General features: G+C 39.4%; 1 protein-coding gene and 1 pseudogene across 3 annotated transcripts in view; one reads left to right on the top strand and one right to left on the bottom strand.

Annotated features, from left to right (window-relative positions):
• LOC127416720 (leucine-rich repeat and IQ domain-containing protein 1-like) overlaps window positions 1-2007 on the bottom strand; it is a 57508-nt pseudogene extending 55501 nt beyond the window's left edge.
• A 7011-nt stretch (window positions 2008-9018) lies between these two features.
• Window positions 9019-27002, top strand: part of slc6a15 (solute carrier family 6 member 15) — a 31468-nt gene continuing 13484 nt past the window's right edge. The window contains exons 1-6 of one of the 3 annotated variants that reach the window (XM_051657236.1): window positions 9019-9083; window positions 11238-11708; window positions 15900-16057; window positions 16240-16366; window positions 16898-17079; window positions 18381-18491. In XM_051657236.1, the coding sequence (XP_051513196.1) occupies window positions 11405-11708; window positions 15900-16057; window positions 16240-16366; window positions 16898-17079; window positions 18381-18491 (882 nt within the window). In that variant the 5' untranslated portion in view covers window positions 9019-9083; window positions 11238-11404. Of the gene's footprint in view, window positions 9084-10001; window positions 10114-10206; window positions 10247-11233; window positions 11709-15899; window positions 16058-16239; window positions 16367-16897; window positions 17080-18380; window positions 18492-27002 lie in introns of those variants that run through there. The other 2 variants (XM_051657235.1, XM_051657238.1) reach the window with 2 other exon arrangements.

The raw sequence follows: 27002 nt of genomic DNA, 5'->3' as shown, positions 1-27002 counted from the left end.
CATGGAAGCTCCTTTTCTTTCTTTTTTATATTTATAATATAAAGAGTGAGAAAAAGGGGTTATGGGCCAGTTGGCCGTGCACATTCATGTCACCAAGCATGCATTTACATTCCTGCCTGGGTGCTATCTTCACTGTATCCAGTATATGTTGCTGGGCTGATTTATATGTATGTGCCACTAACATGTTATTCATGCTCTGCCTGTGCACAGTTCCCACTTGTGTGCTTCAGGGTTGCCAGGTGTGTGATTAAGGGACGTGTCAAGCACCGCCTCTTTGAGGTGACCGTTCCCTTAACTGGCTTGCAGGGCCTCACTGTGAGTGTATTGGGCAATCAGGGAGCTGTCATTGTCTCCCATACGTGGATCTCGAACACGAGATGATGAAAGAGAACAACTAGTGCACCTCTTGAGGCCAGGGGAGTGAGGTTTACACATACCGCACAGCTATCACGTACCAGCTGGCTCCCATTAAACTCACCCCCCAAACCTCACTCCCATCAGGGTCACAGCACTTCTGTAACTGGTCCTGCTCAACCCGTTCCGAGCGGGATTTGAACCGGCATCAGCTGGCATGGGAGGTAGGTGCGTTTACGAGGAGAGTAAAGGCTACAGCCTCTAGCATCAGTAGGTAGGTAGGTACCTCGGAGGTAGTGTGCCCTTCGAGGCCAGGGAAGTGAGGTTTACACATACTGCACAGCTATCATGTACCAGCTGGCTACCGTTACACGAAGAAGATACTTTTTGTTGCTATTTACACTTACAGTAGCATATATCGCTACCAGCCTCTGCCTTAACTCTAAATACGGGATGATCCAACTTCATCATTGTAGCAAATTTACCATCTTTGTTTGACATCTGTGAAATCTCTCCCTGGCCATTCAGTGACAACATTTTTGTGAGATTCAACTAGTTCCTCAATTTCAGAATTTACCTGAAAACACATACTTACACAACAGCACGTTAAGAAAGATAATCCAGTGTGTTTGTGCTGCTTAAACCTTAATTCATTTCAAATTACTGGTTAAAAAACTATGACCTAACTAATACCATCTTAGGAGAGGGGCATGACTGAGGTTAAATAAAGTCCTTTTTCTCTCCTCATAACATCTTCAAAGTGTAATTTTTGGGAATATACAGTTTAAATTCATATTGACTGAACTCAAACCAAAATGTAACATATCACGTTTTACTCTGAGGGGCAACCTGTATTAACGTTAAGTGAAGAACAAAGCATAGGCACCCATTAGTGATGAAACAGATGGGTTTATTGTCTCATTTCCATTTAATCACAAACAATAAACCATGAAAGCTTGACTCACCCTCTCTTTCCACTGTTTAGGGTCCTCATTGAATTCTGAATCTGATTCATTTATAAGATTATCGTTGCAATGGAGGTGAGACAGCTCCTGGTTTACGAAGTCTAGAAGTAAACAGAAAAAAAAATTAATAATAGTCCCTTGGGTTAAAATTACATTTTTATTACAGCACTTTCCTAAACACCTGTTTGTGGCTATGTACTGAAAATGTTCCATGCAATGACAAAAGGTCACTTTTGACGTACAGTAATTTGATCTAATAATTTTTTAAATGTTGTAGATTTATGTAGATGATGAGTGTCCCTGAAATGATCACATCTATTTTGAGTTTTCAGTAAAACTCACACCTTTTTACTCAATGTCTTCAAGGACTGTTCAAAGGCGTTCATTCGATTTCTTTAAGCTTCAATATATGCGAGGACTGAATCAGAAAGTTTTGCATGCAGCTTTTGTGAAAACGCAAAGAATGTTACAGAATGACAGAATGAACAGTGACAGTTAAAGAATTTCAAATGTTATAAAGCAGTTGTATAAGATGTTTAAGAACTGTACGAAGAACTGTATAACAAATGGCACAAGCAACAGCCACTTACATTTCACAGTAAACTTGTCATCTTCTGATTCTGAGTCATTTTCAGATAAATCTAGGTTTAATTTATTCAGCTCCTCATCAATGTTCGATGGCATTCATATTATTAAATCCGGGATCCAAAATAAAATAATTCTCTGGGAAAACGAACGGAAGGCCTATTTGTTAACATCTTAATAATATTAACTGAAAGGGTCTCAGAAGTATATAACAAAACACGTTTTTATTTTGAAGATTGTGTCTTTATTTGATATCCAGCACCTATTTCTTTAAATCTGCCTCATGCTTGTACCATGCGCTTCCATCGTAGTTACTATGGAAACCAAAGAATACAGGGTAGCGTGAAGGACAAACCTCAAGAAACACGCGTGTGCTGATACAGTTGCAGATGCAGCAGCAAATGTATTTGATAGGAAACATTATTTTATATTTAGTGCCCCATAGTGGTAACCTCTCTTCTAGAAAATGAGTAGGCTAATGTATTTAGTATATTAGGAAATAATATTTTATGGTAAGCAGATTTTTAACAATTTCAAGCAGTCTTCATTCTTTTGATTTAGTGCAGTAATTTTACATGGACCAACTTCTTGTCTTATTAAAACACAATCAGTGTTAGGTCTTTTATTTGGGCTGTACACTTCTGTTGATGAATTGTGCCTTTATTCTGTATAAAAAAAACAAACAAAAAAACTTTATTTGCATATTCGTATGGCAGATGTTCTTATTTAATACGACTTACAGTGCATTGAAGAGTGCATTTTATTTCATACATTGCATATTTTATTAGTAGCTATATGGTAAATTGTATGCACTTATATATCACTCTTTTAACCTTAGTGGTTCCAAAGTGCTTTACACTGTGACACATTCACCCATTCACGCACACACTCACACACCAATGACAGCAGAGCTGCCATGCAAGGTGCTAGCCTGCCATTGGGAGCAGCTTGGGGTTCAGTGTCTTGCCCAAGGACACTTCGGCTTGTGGAGTCATGTGGGCCAGGAATCGAACCGCCAACCCGCTCTACCACCTGAGCCACAACTACGATCATAGTGGGAATTTTATCAGAGTGATTTTGTTAAATTTTATGTTTTAAATTAAATACTGTAAACTATGCTATAAATGTATGACCATATTGGTATGGTATGACATATTGGTATGACACTGGTATTAGATCTTCATTTCACTTCTTCCATTCACCCTTTTCCTCTTCTGTGTAAGATTTTACAGCCAAAGTTTCCAAGACATAATTTAGCAAGGAGCAAAAGAAATACATCAAAAGTGCAATACAGTCCACTGATTGGATGAGTGATTTTGGAGGAAAGACACAGTAAATGTAAGCCTTATGTGTGCACAGAAAGATTTTGGCTTAGTCATTTATCTTGAATGCAAAGCTGCATATTCTAGTGTGATCTTTCAAAAAAATCAAAACTTTTGATCATAAATCTCTCTGAGTGGCAGCATAACTTCACTTGCATTGCTGGAGTCTGTTATTGAAGTCAAACCAACTGTCCTTGTTTCATCAGATCCCAAAGAAGTATTCAAGTTCAATTGCTCAAAAAGGCCCCATCAGCAAGCCTTGTCCGCTTCAATTAGTGGAGAGTGGCATCGACCCTTTTGTTAGTGGGCAAGGTGTCTGGAGCTTTTTGTCTGAAAGTATGGAACACAGACAGAGACTAGACAGGCAGATTTACACTGCAGATTAGGGCAGTCAAAGCCTGTTCAGCTCGAAATAGAGCTCAAGTTTGGATAGTGTCCCTCTGTTTACACTGTAAAGAGTTTTCTGTTACTGGTTTGTTGCTATTATCTGGACACTGCTCTTCAAGCTGATCGTTTCCATTTATTCTTTCACAGTGGGCAAGGGAAAGAACATGTTGAATGAAAGGTGGCTTTAGGTTTGGGCTACTATCTGTCATTCTTCTTTATACTGTATTCCTCCTTAGTATATAGACCACATTGAATTACTAGTGAAGAATTAGAAACAGCATTAAATGATCTCAGATCTCTGGTGCAACAGGATCTTAAATTATAGACATTCAAATGGAGTCATTAGAAGGTAAAAATAAAATAGGAAAACTCTGCAGTAACCATTTGAGTTGTTACAATACTTCAGTACATTTCCATATTCAACCAACTATCACTAAAGAATACTAACATAATTTTTAATTTTGAGTATAATGTGGCAGCAATGATACAATTTTAAATACAGGCTTGTAGGTTTCTATTAAATATTAAACCCATTTGCAACTTAATCCATAATGTGTCACAAAGACATTGTCACGTGGACACTTACATTGTCATATTAGCATTCATATTAATTTGCAGTCCCCCTTTTTCTACTTGATAATTTGTATGTTTAGATCAAATAACCCCAACATAGCTTGTGAACCTCATGTACACATGCACATATAAAGTTCTTTGGGCTAGTTATTTGTGTTGCAGTGGTGCTGCATTTCATTTTTATTTATATGCCATTTTAGGCTGCCATCTGATATAAAGCATTATGTTACCTGTCTACACCCTGCGTATGCAAAAACCATTCAAAACTGGGCTCCATCAAAAAGGACTCTTTCAAGAAATTAATTGGAATGACATCACAGCTACAAAGGTAACTACACAGGTGAACAGGAAATGACAGGAAAATTCTGAGTAATATACGTATGACAGTAAACACTTTGTAGTCACACATCTAAGTAGAAACATCTGGCAGCTGTGAGTTCCAAATATTGTCCATGTCATATGTGAATCCTTAAGTTCCTTGCTCAAGGGCACAATGGTGATGGCTCATAGCTTTCTTCTTGTGGTTACCAGCCCTCCACAAAGAGACCGCAAATGTCCTCTCAGCTAAACCTTTCTAATATGAACATTGTAATGCTAAATTTGTGTGATTTGATTATAAAAAAAAAAAAATTTTTTAAATACATGAAGAGCCATCCTGATTGCTGGACTGAATAAGTGTCCAGTAATCACAGGACAGTAGGAGTTGGAAGACTGGAGGTCCTTTCACAAGACTACTGAGTGAATCAGCATTTAATGTATTCTGACACCCGAGTCTTTCACATTGCATTGCTGACACCCACCCACGCTGCAGTTACCTTTACCCTGATGGAAAAAAAGGTTCTTTCTCATAATCTTGATCTCCCTCTGTCCGGTACCCCTTTGTCATATCTTCACTGTCCATGTTCCAACATAATGGAATTAATGTGGGAATTGGAGTGGACAGCGGTGCCTTCACAAGCTTTTGGAGATGTTTGACAATGAGAGGATTAATTTCAATGTGGTCTTTCAGTTTCTCTTTCTCAGAAAATAGTTCTGTGTCATTGGGTTCAACTTAGTCATGGGATAATCAGACGATTGGCAATCCTTTAAGGAATAAAACCTGAAAGAAATACATACCACAGATTAAAAATGTATACCAATTCCCTTAAAAAAAAAATTCTCCATGGATTGTCCCTGTAATTGTTCTATGGCAATATCACATTAAATTCATGGAAATAAATTCCATGGTCAAGTAGTGATAAATAAATGATTCTAGGTAAGGAAGACATTTTTACCATTACCTAAAGCAGTACTCACATTGTCTGCTGATGTGATATTGCTCGACAAATGGGTGTTCAGGTGTTGTTATCACTACTTCATGAAAGCAAGTTGTAATAATACATAGATAATTACCAATTCTGTTCAAAATATTGTTATTTGGTTTTTCAACAAGCCACCAGAGCAGTCAGATAAAATCAACAAGATTCAAATGTGACTAGTATTGGTATAAAAAAAACATGAGTAAAACTTGTGACAGCAACAAAGCATCATGTTACCGACTCATGGCGTAGATAGTACATTAACTATTTAACAGGTAGCCAGAACAACCTGCCATCTGTGACTGGGGCTTTGTGTTTGTTATTGTCACATGTTGAGAACATTCCACAAATCATGTCCTGGACAGGAGACAATATAGGATACATATAATTGTGCATGATTTAGGGGATATGCTGATCAGGTTCCAGTGAGATCTCTATAGCACCATTAGCTTTGTTTTTCCATCATATGATGGTCAAATATAAAACCTTACCACCAGTGGAAACTGCTGATGTGGATGACATCACAATGCTCTAAGTACAATGTGTCACACTAAATTTCCAAGATGTGACCCATATCTGACATCATGGTCACCCCATTACTTCAAACAAGCAAGCCCTCTAAAGTAAGTGTTCTTTTTAATAGAATGTGTTACTAATGTTATTTAACTTTTACTAGCATGTATTTCACATTCACTGTCACTCAATGGTGGAATCAGTTAAGTCCCTAATAATCTAAAGAAATGCCTGAAGATGAAACTCTTACACACACTTAAAGTAATAGTTCACCCAAAAATGAAAATTCTCTTATCATTTACTCACCTTCATGCCATACTGGATGTGTGGCATTCTTTCTTCTGCTGAACACATGCAAAGATTTTTTAGAAGAAAATCTTAGCTCTGTAGGTCCTCAAAATGCAAGGGAATACCGCCAGCTACTGGGCATGGAGGAGAATTAATAGTAAACATGGATTTAAAGGGATAGTTCACCCAAAAATGAAAATTCTCTTATCATTTACTCACCTTCATGCCATTCCAGGTGTGTATGACTTTCTTCAGCAGAACACATTTGAAGAAAATTCGAAATCAAGTGGATGGTGATCAGACTTTTGAAGCTCCAAAAAAAAAAAATAATAATAATAAAAATAAAAAAAAATCAGTATAAACACCCAAAACAAACTCCAGCGTTTACTACTCCAGTGGTTAAATTAATGTCTTCTAAAGTGATATGATCGCTTTTGGTGTGAAAAAATAAATAAATCTATATTTATGTACTTTTTAACTATAAAAATAGAAATAAAGAAAGCCATACACACCTGGGATATCATGAGGGTGAGTAAATTTTAATTTTTGGGTGAACTAACCCTTTAAATATTGATCTGGTTCTCACCCACACTTATCATATTGCTTCTGAAAATATAAATTTACCACTGGAGTCTAATGGATTACTTTTATGCTACCTTAATGTGCACTTGGAGCTTCAAAATGTTTGTACCCATTTACTTGCATTGTGAGGACCTACAGAGCTGAAATATTCTTCTAAAATTCTTTGTGTTCTGCAGAAGAAAGAGTCATAAACATCTGGAATGTATGAGGGTGAGTAAATGATGAAAGAACTTTCAGTTTTGGCTTAACTATCCCTTTAAAACACACCACTGTCACAGAGTGAGAGCAAGACGAAGAGACCCAAGAGCAGAAGAACAGTTCAGTAAATTAATAGTAACTTAAACTGTGCTGACGAAGAATGGAGAACCCGGCACCAGCTGTAGTAGCAGGGGGAGAAGCTTGTGGATGTGTGCGCACCTTGGCTGTGCAGTGGGCAAATCCGTGAAGCATAGTGAGGTACAGAAAACCAGCACACAGTAGACTGGAAGGCAATCACTCTTCCGACACGAAGGCAGAGACGAGGAATCCTCCGCTGAAGATTCGTGAGCACAGGGAATAAGCGTACAGCAAACTGGAAGGCAACCACACTCCCGACACACGGACAACCAAACAGATACATGAGACAGGACCAACTAGGCAGAGAGAGTGAGGTAAGTTACTTCACACCAAACAACAATTTAGCAAAGACACTGACAACATGAAAGGATTAAGTAGGGAGTGAATCAGCGGAGAACCAGGTGCTGCTAGCACGCTAATTAGTGGCATGATCAGTGTTCCCCTGGGAACGATCAGTGTTCTCATTGAAACACTGATCATGCATGCCGGCAGCGCCTGTGAAACATGAGGGAGAGAAATAACAAAACAAACAGAACAAACCGACAAACTGACCGGAGCCGTGATAACCACCTGCAATCTAAATGCTAAGGCAAATTGCCCTTTCATTCAATTGTCAACTAATTTATTGTATAGTAGAAAGAAACATAAACATTCCAACATGAAATACAGTTACTGTAAATGGATGATTTTGAAGCTCATTTCAGGTTCATTATACGTGATATGAGAGGAAATTTGTAAAACTCTCAACATAAATAACTGTGTTAGCCTTAAAATCTATTCTACTGAAAATGTAAGTGCTGCCCCAGTACTGATTATTTATTTAACTTTGAATTATACTAGAGAGACTAATTGTTTCCCTTTATGTTCTTTTTGCTTTTTGATTATGTAGAGAAATTAATCAAAGTATATATATATATATATATATATATATATATATATATATATATATATATATATATGTCTGTCACCAACAATCATGCCACAGTCCAAAAATGTTCCCCGTTCTAATGGTTGTTGTGAACATTAACTGAAGCTCCTGACCCGTATCTACATGATTTTATGCACTGCACTGCTGCCACATGATTGGCTGATTAGATAATCGCATGGATGTTTGTTGGTGCCAGAAGGGCTGGATTGAGTATTTCTGTAACTGTTGATCTCCTGGGAGTTTCACGCACAACAGTCTCTATTATTTACTCAGAATGGTGCCAAAAACAAAAAACATCCAGTGGGGGCCTGGGTAGCTCAGCGAATATTGACGCTGACTACCACCCCTGGAGTCGCGAGTTCAAATCCAGGGTGTGCTGAGTGACTCCAGCAAGGTCTCCTAAGCAACCAAATTGGCCCGGTTGCTAGGGAGGGTAGAGTCACATGGGCTAACCTCCTCGTGGTCGCGATCAGTGGTTCTCGCTCTCAGTGGGGTAAGTTGTGCATGGATCATGGAGAGTAGCATGAGCCTCCACATGCTGGGAGTCTCCGTGGTGTAATGCACAGCGAGCCACGTGATAAGATGTGCAGATTGACTGTCTCAGAAGCGGAGGCAACTGAGACTCATCCTACGCCACCCGGATTGAGGTGAGTAACTGCACCACCACGAGGACCTACTAAGTAGTGGGAATTGGGCATTCCAAACTGGGGAGAAAAAGGGATACAAATGTAAATAAATATATAAATAAATAAAAAAATAAAAAAAAAACATCCAGTGAGCGGCAGTTCTGTGGACAGAAATGCCTTGTTGAGGAGAGAGGTCAACAGAGAATGGCCAGACTGGTTTGAACTGACAAAGTCTATGATAACTCAGATAACCGCTCTGTACAATTGTGGTGAGCAGGTTGGCGCTGTTTTGGCTGCACAAGGGGGACCTACACAATATTAGGCAGGTGGTTTTAATGTTGTGGCTGGTCGGTGTATGTGTGTGTATATATATATATATATATATATATATATATATATATATATATATATATATATATATATATATATATATATATACACACACACACATACACCGACCAGCCACAACATAATATATATATATATATATATATATATATATATATAGATAGATAGATAGATAGATATATATATATATATATATATATATATATATATATATATATATATATATATATATTAATGTTGTGGCTGGTCGGTGTATGTGTGTGTGTGTGTATATATATATATTTATAAATGGATGGATGTATGTATGTATGTACGACGACTGCTCAACAACAGAGCCTCTGAATGTAATGCCAATGCGGTGTGTAGCCTATTTTACGGTTTAATAAAAAGGAAAAATATATAATTATTTTTGTATATAGCCTATATTATAGTCACCCACGCACATTGCGCGTTATGTTAGCTTCATAGCTTCAGCACTGATGATAGCTGAATGAATGTAGGTGGAAATACATTATTAAGCAGGTGCCAAAATCTGTGATCTCAGCCATTTTTTGTAAAGCTGATGTAAGATTTCCAAGCACGAGATTAAAATAACGGTGGTAGCTACACCCCTAAAAATCAGTTTGTGGATGCTGTAGTGGATTGTACCACTCAGTTGCATTTAATGGGGGGATTTCGATTTGGAATATTTTTTCAAACACAAAAACGCCTTTTAAGGAAATTGTAATAGAGTATTGTTATATTATTTACGATATTGAAATAAATTATGTTAATAGCCTACAGAAGACACGCCTAGTGCACTGCTTCAGGGAACTCAAAGCCGTTACCCCGACGTCAGTAAAGCAGATGCACCTCCTGCACACCACCGGCTACATCACATTTGCATTAGACTGTATATGTGCCAAAACTGTGTATGTCCACACCATCGAAACAGAATAAAGCAATTCTGAAAACAAACAAACAAACAAACAAACCTTAGCTTATTTTCACCTCTTCGTTCGTTAAAAGGTAAGATTATTTTTGTTTTGTTAGTGCTGCTTTAACATACAGTATGATGAGAGAACGGCTGCGCAATCAGATTCAGTGTGTATGATGAAACCTCTCACATGGGTGACATAGTAAATTTGGGCGGTGGGAGAATGTAAGTTCTTTACAGATTTATGGTGTGTTTGATTCTGTACATAATAATTGTATTTCCTGTAATCGATCTTGGCAATTATATGATTCATGTTTCATCTTTCTTTCTTTTTCTTTTCTTTTTTTCATAAAACAGGCTACTCTGATATAAATTAGATAACGTGACATAGAATTTCTACATACATAATTTTCTCTCCGAAACATTTTTGCTTTATTTCTGACCCCCTGTGCATTTATGGACAGATTTGGTGTCCTTATTTTAAAAATGCTATTTCAAGTGTTTGAATGAAATTTTAAAATAAGCGCATGTTAAGAGTCAAGGTTGCCAAGGTGTGGTAAATTCAATAACGAAGTGGGAAAATGTGCTTTATTGGAGGCTGATTTAAAAGAAGAAAAAAAGGTGTTCCCCAGCTCATGAGATGCAGTGAAGGGCGCACCACGCGCACGCAGCATTACTATATCATTTGCACACTCATGGTTAAAACCAGAGCTTTTGTGTCACAAAATATTGATTTGATAACGTAAATACCCGTATTTTCTATCTTACTGTGCATTGAGAACCTGCTTGCTGTCCTGCCACGTGACTACAGAAGCCGCGCGCTTGGCTGTTTGGGTTTGTATGCAAATGAATCGACCTCGTGCTCTGAATAGGGGCTAAATTATTTAGGCGCGAAATATGATCGTATTCCGAACGTTCCAATCGGTTTGAGTTACATTGCTGTCACAAGCTGCGATGTGAGTAACATTGTGTTGTGACTGTGTCGTGCAATGTTGTATTTGCTGGTAGTCATTTGTAACTTGGAGTGATATAAAATTCTGTCTAATATGTATTTAGTTCAGTCAAACATATTAATTAACAATAAGAAAGCCACCCTGTTTTACAAAAGATATGTAAATAAATTATGCATTGCATCATTTTATGGGAATTACCTGAACGTCTTGTTTCTGTTCTTTATTTTAATTTTATTTTTTTATTTTTTTTATCTAATAGGAAGCCAATACCTTGAAAATGAAGAGATAAATATTTCAGCCTCCCACACTTTCCTCTGTTCACGAAGTCCATCTTTTTTGAGCCACCTTTGCCCTTTTGACCCTAACCTGCCCCTGCTGAAAAGGGTCACCTTGAATCTCTCCCATCCCATTGCCAAAAAGACATTTTCAAATGCCCAAAAACAGCAAATCCGCCAAGAGAGAAATTGACGATGACGATGTTACAGAATCTGTCAAAGATTTACTCTCCAATGAAGATACCTGTGAGGACTCTTTCAAGAAGAGCTCTCTGATGGTGGGAGATGTTCCTCAGAATAAGGAGCGGGATGCTGAGGAGGGCTCAGAGGAGGAGGAAGAGGAGGAGGAGAGGCCCGCCTGGGGAAGCAAGCTCCAGTACATCCTAGCCCAAGTGGGTTTCTCAGTGGGCTTGGGCAACGTCTGGAGGTTCCCTTATTTGTGCCAGAAAAACGGTGGCGGTAGGTTGAGTTCAGTAATGAAAATGAATTCAAAATTAGCACAAAGTTCACAAGGGTGGATGATGAAGATGTATTCTTTATCGGCGCAGTGTATTATCTACTCTTGTCTGACATCAGTGTAAATACAGTTTAATGCTTAAAAATTAACAAAGTCAAGGTACATTATGAAGATATATGACCTCCATTAGGATAACTCAGAACCTACTGTCCTATATTTTCATTCAGTAAACCATTGCATTAAATTACAGTCCCTATTCTCTGTATAGGGAATCACAAACTGCACGTAAATACAATTCAGTATTCCTACTTAATTCTTAAAATGTACATTGACTCATACAATTACATACTGTATATGAATGAAGAATCTTTAGAGTCTGTGGACCAAAAATTGGGTCTGAAAGAGTGAGCTGATTATAATCAGTTAACAAAACTAAACTGAGCAAACAATAACAGAATATTGCTGAGATTTAGTTTTTATTGTTAAACCCCTATGGATGAAGTTGAGGAAACAGATGTTTTATATGTATATATATATATATATATATATATATATATATATATATATATATATATATATATATATATATATATATAAAACATATATTTGAATGCCTATCAATGGCAATTCTTGTCTGTAACTTCTGTGTATTATTTATCTCTCTGGCACAAAAAACACACAGACTAGACTTGTGTTTTCTGCAGGACAAGGAATTGAGAACTTAGCAAAAGAAGTGTCAGAAATATGTTCTCAGTTCCTTATCCTGCAGAAAACACAAGTCTAGTCTGTGTGTTTTTTGTGCCAGACAGATAAATAATACACAGAAGTTAGAGACAAGAATTGCCATTTATAGGCATTCAAATTCATATTACAACAAAGAAAAGGATGTTTGTCAATACAAGTCAAAATATATTTGAGTAAGGTAACACTGGGCCTTTCTGACCTTTCTTTGAAATAGCCCAGTCTAAACTGTTGTAACACTTTTGCAGATGTATCGCAAAAGTCACACTGTCATAATAGTACCCAAATAACAAATAAATAAACAGAAAGGAACTTTACAATTAGCTGAGTGAAGAATTTATAGTTGAAGTTCCTGATGAATTGCGTTACATTAAGAGGGCACGGCATTGAAATGTAACATTTTACATGTGCAGGATAATCACAGGTTATTTTACCCATCTGTGATCATACAAAGCTCTTTAATGTCAAGAGAAAGCATATTTACACTCCTTACCCTGTCCTTACTGAGTGCAATGACATTCAGTAGGTATGATTACTCCCGTCTCTGTCTTCAACTTTTTTCATTTGCAGAAAGACACTGAGAGTGAGTGAATGTTTTCTGCACAAGATAAATAAAAACAAATGGAGAGATATGATTCCTTTTATAAGCACTGCTGCTATGTGTTACACCTTTAACACACAATAGGAAGCAGTTGTGTTTGTATACAAGTTTATTGCATCTGTATCTGAGACAGTGTCTCAGTTTGTCTCTCAATCTGGCTGTCTGTACAAGTGGGTTTGACCCCAATGCCACATCCCTCACTGGTTCTAAGTGAGTGTGGCCACCTTGCTGTAATTAGATTCAAATAGGCCACACAGTGTGTGTGTGTGGGCCATGTCTGCATCTGTCTTTGCCAGGGCAGCACAGCAACAACACTGCACCATCTGGTTGACAGTACATTTTGTTCTCAAAGAAACACCCTTTCAACATCTGTCTGCACCCTTACAACATCTGTCTAATTCCAGATGTCGTCTCACACACCCTGTAGTTTAATTGTTACACGTTAGCAGTTAATCCACTAGTTTTGCATCCAGTGTTATTACACAGTACCTTAACCAGAACTATTTTGAATCTTAAACTAAATGCAAGAGCATCACTTTTGGCAAGACTCTAGTCTATTCGTAAAGAAAATCAATTTAGTACAAGACATTTTGACCACTATTGTTGGCCACATCCAGGCTGTTAAATAACTTCGATATTAGAGGGGTCATGACATGAGGAACCAAATTTTCCTTGATCTTTTGACATATAAGAGGTCATTGTACTTTAAAAACATACTGTCAGTTTCAGAACTCAAAACGTCCTTCTCACTGCAAAAGAGAATTTGTTGAAAAAAACCAAGCTTCTGAAATTACTCATTCTCTACTTCCTCCACATTGTGATGTCACACTGTGGTAGACATTTGTATCTGACCGCCTCCACAACGCATCAACGCCTACTTTACATGATCACCTACGTAGCCCACCCAGTAGCGGTGAGCAATGAGATGGCACGAGGAGAGAGCAGGTCAGTCAAGAGCAGAGGGCCAGTCATAACGGTGGGCGTTTACTGTCAAGTCTTAAAGGAGAAGCAGCACCAAAACAGAGCGTTTCTGACAGAGGGTCAGAATGGAGGAGGAAAATGATCATGTTTTACAAATATATGACTGTTTTTTGTGCAAAAAAACTTTACTAATATTATAAGTGAACCTCAAGGAACATACTGAAATAATAAAAAAAAGGCATGTCATGACCCCTTTAAAACACTATAATCAGTTGCCCAGCTTGCCCTTTCAGTATGTGGGTGCAAATAAGAAAGCCTGGGTTAGGTGCTAGCCCCAGAAATTTAATAAAGCCAATATAAAAAAGGAAATCAGTGTCACAGAATTGTTTATTACATATTTATTTAACGAAAATCTATATTTCCTTTACCGAATAACATGACTATATAAAATCACAATATATTCCAAAGCCTTTACTGCTAAGCTGGTGCCTATTGAATCTTTGTTATATATTAAAATAGATCATACAAACCAAGATGTTTTGAAATATACTGGAGTTATACTAGAAAACACAGCAGATTTGCGACATCTGTCGTTTGTAAAAGTTCTACGCATTCCCCACCCCTTGCATGATTGTTTATTAAATATTTTAGCTAATGTCTTTATGCTTTTTCAAGCTATCAGAAAGAGTGTAGTACTCTTAGCTCCATTTAACACATTTTACATTTAAATCTCTTCTGCAGAATTGCGCAGGTTTTCCCTCAAAATCAGCACAGAAAACTTGAAAAAAAGTTGGCAGATATCATCAAGGCCTGCTCATTTCTTTACTTGTATTGTTGGAGGATAAGTTTTGTGATTGGCATTTCAATTCACATTTCCTAATTAGATTTCATATAATGTCACTAAATATAATAAATGATGGTCTCTAAAATTATCGTCATTGTCTTTGAATCTCAGTAGGTTTCTGTGTGTTAGAGCACATGACTACAACATAGTAGAAGCCCCTGAGAGCACAAGAGTACCAAATCTTCACTTCTCTCAAAGCAACACCATTGTATTAAAGTTGTTCCCCATAAGGGACTGGAAAGGAATGCTTGCCACTGGCAACGCTTGAACAGTTTGGAACTACCAGTCACTTCCTCATTTGCCTCTCTGTAATGAAAGTGTAAATTCAAAAGAGTGTAGCCTTATACTTGCAGACATACAGAACAGTTGCCTCATTCTTTCATATCGTGCAGAAATAGTCAGGATAATTGGACACAAAAACAATATGTATGATTAGCATGAAAAATAAACAAATTTCAACTAAAAAAAAAATAAGTTATGTAAGTTATAAAAAAAACGTACATTAAAAAGGATTTATAATACACAGTAACAATTTAATGGGATAAATAAATCCAAGAAACATGGATGGTTGAAAGGTAGCAGAATCCATATAATTTTAGGTTGAATTCTGTTGGAAATACAAGGATGCCAATGTAAGACTGTTTTAAAATATCAACATGTTGTCCTTGAGTAATGATTGATTACTCTGGGTAATTGCTTTAATTACATTAAATTTGATTACATCTGCCCCCAAAAGTATTTGGACACACAAATACAATTTTTTTTTTACATTATATCTGTTTTCCAAAATTTTAAAACTCACAATTTTCTATTTGTGGATTGTTTTGCTCAAATAGTACTTCAGTGCTACTATCTTTCTTTAAAGTAAATGATACTTGGTGTAATATTTTGAATATAATGTAATGACATTTTTAAGTCTGGCTTAAATGTCCAAATACGTTTTGGGGCCACTGTATATACCATGACAAGAATATATCTCAAGTGTGGGTACTGGAGCATTGGGTTCCTAAATAATCAGGGTGATACCACCTGTGTGGAGAGTTACTGTACAGTTTGTGGTCCCTGACAACATTCTTCTCTTTATAGGAGCATACCTGGTTCCCTACCTCATTCTGCTGGTGGTGATAGGGATTCCCCTCTTTTTCCTGGAACTAGCCGTGGGCCAGCGCATCCGTCGGGGCAGCATTGGGGTGTGGAACTACATCAGCCCACGCCTGGGTGGTATTGGCTTTGCCAGCTGTTTGGTGAATATCAGCCTGTGCTTTCATGCAGACATTATTTCAAGTGCATTGCAAAAATAGCCACGTACGGGCGTCATCTTTGTTCAGGGGAGAGGCAACTAATTAAGCCATCAAAAAGCTTAGGTAGATGGAATTAATGCCGTAGCCTGTACCAATCCTCATATCTGTATTCTCTCTTATTGCAGGTGTGCTTTTTTGTGGCCCTCTACTATAACGTCATCATTGGCTGGAGTCTCTTCTACTTCTCACAGTCCTTTCAGCAGCCTCTTCCTTGGCACGAGTGTCCCTTGGTCAAAAACAAAACTACAACATGTAAGACAACTTATATAGAACCTTGAAATTACATATTTAATATTTTTGCATTGTGACATTATTTTCATTAAGAAGGGAGTGAATTAGAGGAGAACAGGTGTTGCTCGGCACGCTAATTAGTGGCATGATCAGCGTTCCCCCGGGAACAATCAATGTTCCCACTGGAAACACCGATCATGCATGCCGGCCACGCCAGCAAGACATGAGGGAGCAAATGCTCACCGGAGCAAATACAGTAAAAATAAAAACCTGTATGACAGTAATGTGAATCTATTGAGCATAATCATTGAGAATTGGGGGAAATACAAACAACTCAAAAGTAAAACCTCCAGGTGCATTGCAATAATGAGAATTTCAGAATTGTGAAATATGACCAGGAAATGTTTTCATGAGATTTACACATTTAGACATCTTCTGACATATCTCATGATCATGTACAATGTTAAAAGTTCACTTCTGCCCAAGAATATATGTTGTGGGTAAAGGTATCAGTGTTCCGGTAGAGCTTTCAGTGTTCATGTATTGGTTTAGATGTTGAGCCAGAGTGTGAGAAAAGTTCTGCCACTACGTTCTACTGGTATCGTGTGGCCCTGGACATCTCCGACTCCATCGCTGAAAGCGGAGGACTCAACTGGAAGATGACTTTGTGTCTGCTGATTGCTTGGGCCATGGTGTGCCTTGCTATGATTAAGGGCATCCAGTCTTCTGGAAAGGTGAGAAAAGTGTCATGGTTTATTTCTGTGCATTATTGTTATGTTATACAGTATGTAATCTCAAAGAATGGTTTATCCAGGAAATCAAGATTTTTTTTCTTTTTTCTCCTAGTGATAGCCCAATAAGACAATAACTAGAAAGGTATTTTGTTTTGGGTAAGTCACAGTATGATAGACAGCCAAGGCCTCACAGTAAATGTGGCATGTCTTTAAAGGCAACACATTGAAAATTGGCTCTCCTTTGGAGATAGATCCCTCTTCAGCCATTAAGAACCATTGGTCTCTCATGTGATGCCTATCTGCAGTGTTCATATGGTTTAGCCCACATGTGGCACTCTAAAGTCAGTGATTTGACCCTATTCCCTTCAAACATCTGATTTTCGGGTTTCTCATGTCCTGTGACAAGTATTAAAATGTTCAAAGGAAAGGAAAGGAAGCTGAAGAGTCAAGTGACTGCATTGCTTCTACAAATGAATCTTTAATGCTCATGTCATTTTCAACTACAGTTTTAGCCAATCAAATTTAGATACCTAGTTTAATGTTAATATTTAATATTTTAAGTCTCTGATGAGCAGTCCTTGTTAATGTATTCACAGTTAAAAGTATTGCGAATCAATTTAAGTGTCCATGTTTGGCCCCCCAGTTAGTTCATAGTCGTTTAGCAGTATATAGGTAAAGTATGGGATAAAGTATGCTACACTCTGAAGGGGGTAAGGGCAATCTTTGAAGCTTAATCAGAGCTTTACCTCACAAAAGAATATCAATGTGCCATTCACCATTTCCACAAAAGCGTATTTCTCCAAGAAATCTCACAATGGAACCCCCCCCCCCCCCCTTTTTTTTCATATTGTGTGTATATTTGAAAAAGAAAGAAACATACAGGTTGCCATGGTTTTATGTGGACCGTTCCTACACGCAGTGCTTGGTGCTGTACTTTCCTCAACTGCAATTTCTGAGGATACTGAACTATAGAATTAAGAGTTGTGTCTGTACTCTGTACTTCTCAATAGGATGAGGCGTAGATTGATCAAATTGATTGTTGTAAAGCCTCATCTCATTTAAGAACACTACAAAACAATTGGGCACTAGTAAAACAGCTATTTGCAATTTTACACCGGCAGGGGCTAACTGTCCAGCTAAACATGACCCACTGCTAAAGTCAGCAAGCAGAAAAAGAAGGCTTGCAAGCTTGTCTTTCACCTATGTGCTTTTATGAGCATTAAAGTACAGATTAAGAAACAGCAGATTAGTCATTGCATTATTTGTGCCACTAAAATCTGCTCGGTTATGATTGATTGCAGGTGATGTACTTCAGCTCTCTCTTCCCCTATGTTGTGCTTATTTGCTTCCTGGTTCGTGCTCTCCTTCTCAAGGGTTCTGTGGATGGCATTGTCCACATGTTCACCCCAAAGGTAAGATCCTAACATAAAGGAACTGTGTATGTGTGAGCAGATGCTAGCTTTTTACCTAACATCATCGACCCAAAGACACGTTACAACAATAATTAGACCAATTTACTCAACATGCTCTGGTTTAAACACCAGCAATGAGTCTAATTTTTTTCACAATTATGGTAACCATCCATTAGTAATTCCCATGTGTATCCCTCGACTCAGTCTGGTGGAAACCAGAAGTTGTATCTATGGAAAAAAATGATCAGAGCATGCATTTGTGCTTGTGACTCTGCAGAAGTGAATTAACTCTCCACTCACAAGAGACTAAAACACAGCAATCTGTCTCACTGTGTCAGCTACTTTACATATGTACATAAATATACTGTATATACATGTACATACTTTATACATACTTTACTGTATGTGTGTCTAAGGTTCTGCCTTATCGCTGGGCGATACAGCTAAAAAATGTAACACGGTATAATGTTTCATATCATTCGGTATCGATAATTATTGATACATTTTAATAACCTTTTTTCAACAAAGACCAGTAGAAAAAAGGTTTGAATTTAACCACTGTATTTTTAATTTACCCACTCTATTAAGGCAAAAAAAAAAAACTATATAAAATTTCAACAAATATCTTAAGGCATAGTTGCCGAGTACCTCTCCATCGTGGACTGCTTGTGGCTTGTTTGTTGAGGTGAGGTAGATGTAGGTCATGGCAGACGACATGCTGCATATTCCAAAGGGTGGAAGAGGTTAAGGTGATGAAATAAGTTGCTTGTGTTTCCGTACTTGGCCAGGACATTTTTTTGGCAAAGCTCACACAAAACGGTGTTCTGATGTTGTTCAGACGTAAAAAACTGCCACACTGGTGAGCTGACATGTCCTTTTTTATTCACAATCTCCTCATCGCCGCCAGGAACGGCACTCATTTTCGCATGTGTTTGTGTGTTCTGATGTCACATGGCGATGGCGCAACCGAACCCCCACATGGCGATGGCGCAACCGAACCCCACAGCAACGCAACTTGTTATTGGCTGTTTGCTTGTCACTCGTAGCATGCTCCTTTATCAACCCATATGATAGGCTGTTTATGATCCAGGGACGGCGCACGCTTGAGGGTTGTTCATGCAACCAAACTTCATGTCTATTTACATTTTAATGCATTTAAGTGAAACTATCGAGTGTTATATCGAACATTTTTCATATAGTTATCACTAAATGTATACCGTCGATAAATACTGATACCGTTTTATCACCCAGCCCTAGTAAAACCTGAAATCTGAACTTGAACCTGAAAATTCCATTGTGGGGATCAACCAATGTTCACAAGGAGAAAACATCGTAATAACATCTTAAAAGGAATAGTTCACCCAAAAATTAAAACTCTTTCATCATTTACTCACACACATGCCATCCAGATGTGTGTGACTTTCTGTCTTTTGCATAAAACAAACAAAGATTTTTAGAGAAATATCTAATATCTGTAGGTCCATACAATGCAAGTGAATGGTGACCAGAACTTTGAAGATACAAAAAGCACATAGAGGCAGCATAAAAGTAATCCATAAGACTCCAGTGGTTAAATCCATATCTTCAGAAGCGATATGAAAGGTATGTGTAAGAAGAGATCAATATTTAAGTCCTTTTTTACTATAAATATCCACTTTCACTTTTTTCTTTATTTTTTCTTTTGGCGATTCGCATTCTTCGTGCATATCACCACCTACTGGGTAGGGAGGAGAATCTATAGTCATAGAAACACCCTGTCTACACCGGATGTGAGCAGCATGGCGCGTCGTGTCAAAAACAATAGAACCCCATTATAATCAATGATGCTTTCTATACTGAAAACGGCTGTTGCAGGGCGTCCGTTGCGTCGACAATAAATGGGTGTTGTGTTCCATTTTGTGCTGCACACGCTGGCGCCACTATACAAATTAAACGGTTTAGAATGTTCGTGTCAACACGTCCAGTGTAGACAGCCTCAAGCCATTGCGGTGCTGGGCGTCAACGGATGTGCATGGTGTACACAGTGTGAAAGTCATACACATCTGGGATGGCATGAGGGTGAGTAAATGATGAGAGGATTTTCATTTTTAGGTGAACTATCCTTTTAACATTTTACACAAAATGTAAAAATGCAAAAAGGTTGGGGGCCTGGGTAGCTCAGCGAGTATTGACACTGACTACCACCCCTGGAGTTGCGAGTTCGAATCCAGGGTGTGCTGAGTGACTCCAGCCAGGTCTCATAAGCAACAAAATTGGCCCGGTTGCTAGGGAGGGTAGTGTCACATGGGGTAACCTCGTTGTGGTCGTGATTAGTGGTTCTCACTCTCAATGGTGGCCGTGGTAAGTAGTGCGTGGATCGCGGAGAATAGCATGAGCCTCCACATGCTGCGAGTCTCCGCGGTGTCATGCACAGCGAGCCACGTGATAAGATGCGCAGATTGACTCTCTCAAAAGCGGAGGCAACTGAGACTTGTCCTCTGCCACCCGGATTGAGGTGAGTAACCGTACCACCACGAGGACCTTGTAAGTAGTGGGAATTGGGCATGCCAAATTGGGGAGAAAAGGGGATAAAAAAATCAAAATAAATAAATGTGCAAAAAGGTTTCTGTGGGGGTTAGGGGATAGAAAATACAATGTGTTCAGAACAAAACAATTGAAGTCAATGGAAAGTCCATGATCACTAGACCATACACTCAAAAAAAAACAAAAAAAAAAATATATACATATATATATATATATATATATATATATATATATATATATATATACTTACACAATATTAGGCAGGTGGTTTTAATGTTGTGGCTGATCGGTGTATATATACTGTATATCTATCTATCTATCTATGTATCTATTAGGGGTGTAACGATCCATCGATCTGGATCGATGCATCAATACAATGACCAACGATCCAATGTTATCGATACAACGCGTAAATATAGATATAGACATTGTTTTAGGAAGTACCTTTATTTTAATACTCTCATGTCAGCCACGGCCGTACGCATTTCCGTCAGACGATGAACCAACCTTATTATATTCATTTGACTTTATGAGCGCTAAATATGCTTTTCATGTGGAACACGAATGTGCGCGGGGTCTTTGAAGCCAAATTGTGCTCTGCTATCCGTGCCGCGTGCGCACATGTCAACCGGGCTTCCCACGAAACGCGAGCTCCATTGACAGGATCCGTGCAAGCGCATCAACCGGGCACTCCTTAAAATGTGAGCTCTCGTGACAAACGCAGAGCGGCTCACATGCACGATTAATTCTGGCTTCCAACGATATCGTTGCGCATGAGACCCATTTGAAATTTACATGAGAATTTTTATATTAATATTTATAAGTAGGCCATGGAGAAGTTCAACCATCATGTGAAACGTCTTGACAACGTCGACATTCTGAACAGCACTAACGAAAGAGAAACACCTGCTCAGCTCCAGCATCAGTTATAAGACTTTACACATCTACACATCAAGTAGGGTGACCATACGTCCTCTTTTTCCTGGACATGTCCTCTTTTTCAGACCTTAAAAAAAGCATCCGGCTGGGATTTCTAAATTGGCAAAAATGTCCGGGATTCAGCTTTAGTTGCATTATGATGTGAATCTGGTCTAATACTTCACTGTGTGTGCGTGCATATTTGCATTGCTTTAACCCCTCTTTGTAAGTCCCACCTTCTCGCACACCATTTGGTCGATTATAAGAGGCTTGCAGCAACTATTGGCCAAATTCCTACCTGTCAATCTCTCCGCAAATGCGCGAAGCGCTGTTGTGTTCGGCACAGTGTTGCCAACTTAGCGACTTTGTCGCTAGATTTAGCGACTTTTTTTTTGTAAAAAGCACCTAGCGACAAATCTAGCGACTTTTTGGACAAATCTTAGCTACTTTCCGTAGAAGAGTCGCCAGTACTGCCGTGCGAGCGTGAGGTCTTGCTTTCCCACCGCAGGCACACCTCTCTCTGTATCTACTCTGTTCAGTGAGCGGCAGACAGAGGAGCAGTACATTCAGTTCACTGCACGGCAGCTGACACAGACGTGAATGAGCTGCACATGTGCAAACAGAGTTGCCAAGGACCAATCAATAATCTGTATGGTTTGCTCCTCCTTTGTTTTAATTTAAACAATTTAATTTGACCATTATTTTTCTTGCTTATCAGAATCAGAATCAGCTTTATTGCCAAGTATGCTTACACATACAAGGAATTTGACTTGGTGACAGGAGCTTCCAGTGTACAACAATACAAAAACAATACAAAAACAGCAGTAAGACATAGATAATAATACAAAATAAAACTAATTATACACATACGTACAGACACACACATACATACATACACACATACACATGGGTAGTGCAAATCTAATACAATCTGTTATGTACAGTGCAAATACAAATCTGTTATGTACAGTGCAAATGTTTTTTTTTTCCTTTTTTTCTTTTTCTCAGAGGAATGAAATGGCAGAGGAGGTTGGATGTGTTGGATAAATATAAAAAAGACTAAACCGTGTATTGCACATAGTTATTGCTCAATGGGGCAATTTAACTGTTCATGAGATGGATAGCCTGAGGGAAAAAACTGTTCCTGTGCCTGATGGTTCTGGTGCTCAGAGCTCTGAAGCATCAGCCAGAAGGCAACAGTTCGAAAAGGTAGTGGGCAGGGTGAGTGGGGTCCAGAGTGATTTTTCCAGCCTTTTTCCTCACTCTGGAAGTGTATAGTTCTTGAAGGGGGGGCAGGGGGCAACCAATTATCCTCTCAGCAGTCCGAACTGTCCTTTGTAGTCTTCTGATGTCTGATTTCAAAGCTGAACCAAATCAGACAGTTATTGAAGTATAGAGGACAGATTAAAATACTGCTGAGTAAAACTGAATTTCCTCAGCTGGCGAAGGAAGTACAACCTCTGCTGGGCCTTTTTCACAATGTGGGTCTCCCACTTCAGGTCCTGTGAGATGGTAGTGCCCAGGAACCTGAATGACTCCACTGCTGCCGCAGTGCTGTTTAGAATGGTGAGAGGGGTCAGTGTTGGGGTGTTCCTCCTAAAGTCCACAATGATCCCACCGTTTTGAGCATGTTCAGCTCAAGGTTGTTTTGACTGCACCAGACAGCCAGCTGTTCAACCTGCTTTCTGTATGCAGACTCATCGTCATCTCGGATGAGGCCGATGACAGTGGTGTCGTCTGCAAACTTCAGGAGCTTGACAGAGGGGTCCTTGGCGATGCAGTCATTGGTGTAGAGGGAGAAGAGAGGTGGGGAGAGCACACATCCCTGGGGGGCACCAGTGCTGATTGTACAGGTGCTGGAAGTGAATTTCCCCTGTCTCACAAGCTGCTGCCTTTCCGTCAGAAAGCTGGTAATCCACTGACAGATAGATATGGGAACAGAGAGTTGGTGTAATTTATTCCGGAGTATAGCTGGGATGATGGTGTTGAAAGCTGAACTGAAGTCCACAAAAAGGATCCTTGCATATGTCCCTGGTCTGTCCAGATGTTGCAGGATATGATGCAATCCTATGTTGACTGCATCATCCACAGACCTGTTTGCTCAATAAGCAAATTGAAGGGGATCTAGAAAGGGTCCAGTGATGTTCTTCAGGTGGGCCAACACCAGTCTCTCAAATGATTTCATGACCACAGACGTCAGGGTGACAGGTCTGTAGTCATTAAGTCCTGTAGTTTTTGGTTTCTTTGGGACAGGAATAATGATTGAGCGTTTCAAGCAGTATGGGACTTCACACTGCTCCAGTGATCTATTGAAGATCTGTGTGAAGATGGGGGCCAGCTGGTTAGCACAGGATCGAAGACACGCTGGTGAGACGCAATCTGGGCCTGAAGCCTTCCTCGTCTTTTGTTTCCAAAAGACGCGGCTCACATCATCTTCACAGATCTTAAGTGCAGGTTGAGTAGCAGGAGGGGGGAGGAGGGGGGTTGCAGGAGGTGTTGGTGTTTGTGTGAAGTGAAGGTCAGAGTGGGTATGGGGTGTGAGATTGGGCCTTTCAAATCTGCAGTAGAACACATTCAGGTCGTCAGCCAGTTGTTGGTTCCCTACAGGGTTGGGGGTAGGAGTCCTGTAATTTGTGAGTTGTTTCATGCCACTCCACACTGATGCAGGGCCGTTAGCTGAAAACTTGTTTTTCAGCTTCTCAGATTATCTCCTTTTAGCCACTCTGATTTCCCTGTTCAGTGTGTTCCTGGCCTGATTGTACAAGACTTTATCCCCACCCCTGTAAGCATCCTCTTTGGCCTGACGAAGCTACCTGCGCTCTGCTGTAAACCACGGTTTGTTGTTGTTGAACTTTAAATAAGTCCTAGTAGGAATGCACATATCCTCACAGAAACTGATATATGATGTAACAGTATCTGTGAGCTCATCCAGGTCTGTGGCTGCAGCATCAAAAACACTCCAATCCGTGCAATCGAAGCAGGCTTGTAGTTCCCGCTCAGCTTCATTGGTCCATCTCTTTACAGTCCTTACTACTGGCTTAATGCACTGATTCCTACTACTCCAGACACAAGCTTCATAATAACAGAGAAATACCACATTGTATTTTATTCAGTACAGTTGTATGTAGAGTAGCAATAATCCCAGATAGCAGTGATATTCAGCTGAACTTGGTGGTGAAGCTGCTCAGACTATGAGCACAGGCTGTTCAATCAGATGGAACACAACAGACTGGAACTGAAAGCGAGAATCTCAAGACAAACATTTCCAAGTTGAACATCTTTCCTGACAAAGCGTTAAAAAACTCACTGCTTAATCTGAGAAACGCTTATGAGAGAGCAAGATGCAACGGTCAAGTACCTCCACCAACTGTAAGGGGCTGTTCACACTGAACGCACTTGCGGGTATGAGGGGTTGCGTGTGTGTGCAGTTAGTAAGAGAACAGAGTGACGGCACCGAAGCCAGTTTTCACGATCGTGGGAGAGAAGGCAACTGTTAGTTTGTCACTCAGAGAAGCGGTCTCACCCGCGATGGCGGATATGCACAAACAATCCAACGTAGTTGGACAACAGCACAGCAAATCTCATTCATGGTAACAGTACATTACAGTAATACCTTGAGTATTATTAGCAGCAATGAGCGGACTCGGCGGTCCGTAAACTGTACAAGCAATAATCTTGATACACAAGAATGACAAACTATAATGATCTATCTCTGCCCAGATGTAAAGCTCTTACTTGAATCGCATGAGGACAAGGGTAGAATGTGTGTTCGTCCGTCGTTTGATTCCGACTCGGTTCCTCGAAGCTCAGGGGATGACGGGAGGCTGTTTCCTCGCTCTGTCAGCGGGAGGTACAGCGGCTGATTCTCGGCAGGCTGGCGGAGAAATCAGCGAAGTCGACTCAGTTGAAGAGGGAAGAGAAATCTTTCTTCACTTCTGCAGGTAAATGGATGAAGACGGGGATTGCTCTGTGGTCTCCTTTGGATTCGTTAGCGTGCTCGGTGGAACACGGAGAAATCTCAACTCATCCAGTGAGTTGGAGATTGTACGGCCAAAGTTTTAAGTATGAAAGTTACTTTCTTGTGCAACAAGGCTACACCTGGGAGCAGCAGAGCTGCATCTAGACACGGCACATACTGTTGCTAGAAGCAACACCCAGAAAGATCTCAGAGGTTTTTATACTCCTGATGATGTCATGGTTGAGGGACGCGTTCTGTCGTGTGCCTCATCCAATAGGAGTTGAGAGTTCGATCCTTCAGAATTTCACACATAGGTGTAAAGTGAGCAAGGCTTGATGGGATCTGTAGTCTGTTTTGGACTCCCTTTGTTTGATTTTGGCACGGTTGTTATCAGGCTGTATGTAGGTCTCAGTCAGGCTTTATGACTGTATGTAGGCCTGCCTTTGTCTTATATCTGAGTACATGAGGCCCATTTTTTCAGTTGATTTTTGTATTGTTGTTGTATTCAAAACTTTTTTTTTCTTAAATGATGAAGGTTTAAGTACCTTTCACCTGGGGGAGGGGTCATTTTTTCAGCTTCAATATGGAATGGAACAACATACAAGACGTCCTGGCTAATATAGTACAGTTCGCATTTGCAACCATGCAAACCAGGGGATTTCTATGCCGTACCAGCAATGGTGCGCAAATCATGTCAGTATTGGCAGCTATTCATGCTCCCACCAAATGACGAGGGCCACTGATTTCTATGAGCACAAGGCTAACTCATTTTAACACATTTTAATATTAACTAATTTTAGCTAACCTAGCTAATATGATTTCTGTGTGGCTCTTATTACCTTCAAATTCTCAGGTCCTTGGATAATGAGAGACTCGGATGCATTTTTACTCTGACTTGACTTGGACTCGAGCCTTTTGGACTCAGAGTCTGGCCGAGTCCATGGCAATTGTGATGCAATGAAAAACAAACAAACAAACAAAAAAACAACGTAACATAGGGTGACCATATGTCCTCTTTTCTCCAGACATGTCCTCTTTTTCAGACCTGAAAATAGTGTCCGGCCAGGATTTCAAAATTGCCTCTAAATGTCTGGGAATTGGCTTTGTCTTCA

This window comes from Myxocyprinus asiaticus, chromosome 26 (assembly GCF_019703515.2).
Source record: "Myxocyprinus asiaticus isolate MX2 ecotype Aquarium Trade chromosome 26, UBuf_Myxa_2, whole genome shotgun sequence".
Lineage (NCBI taxonomy): Eukaryota > Metazoa > Chordata > Actinopteri > Cypriniformes > Catostomidae > Myxocyprinus > Myxocyprinus asiaticus.
The sequence above is the reverse complement of the archived record's forward strand: the minus strand, read 5'-3'. Positions and strand labels throughout refer to the sequence as shown.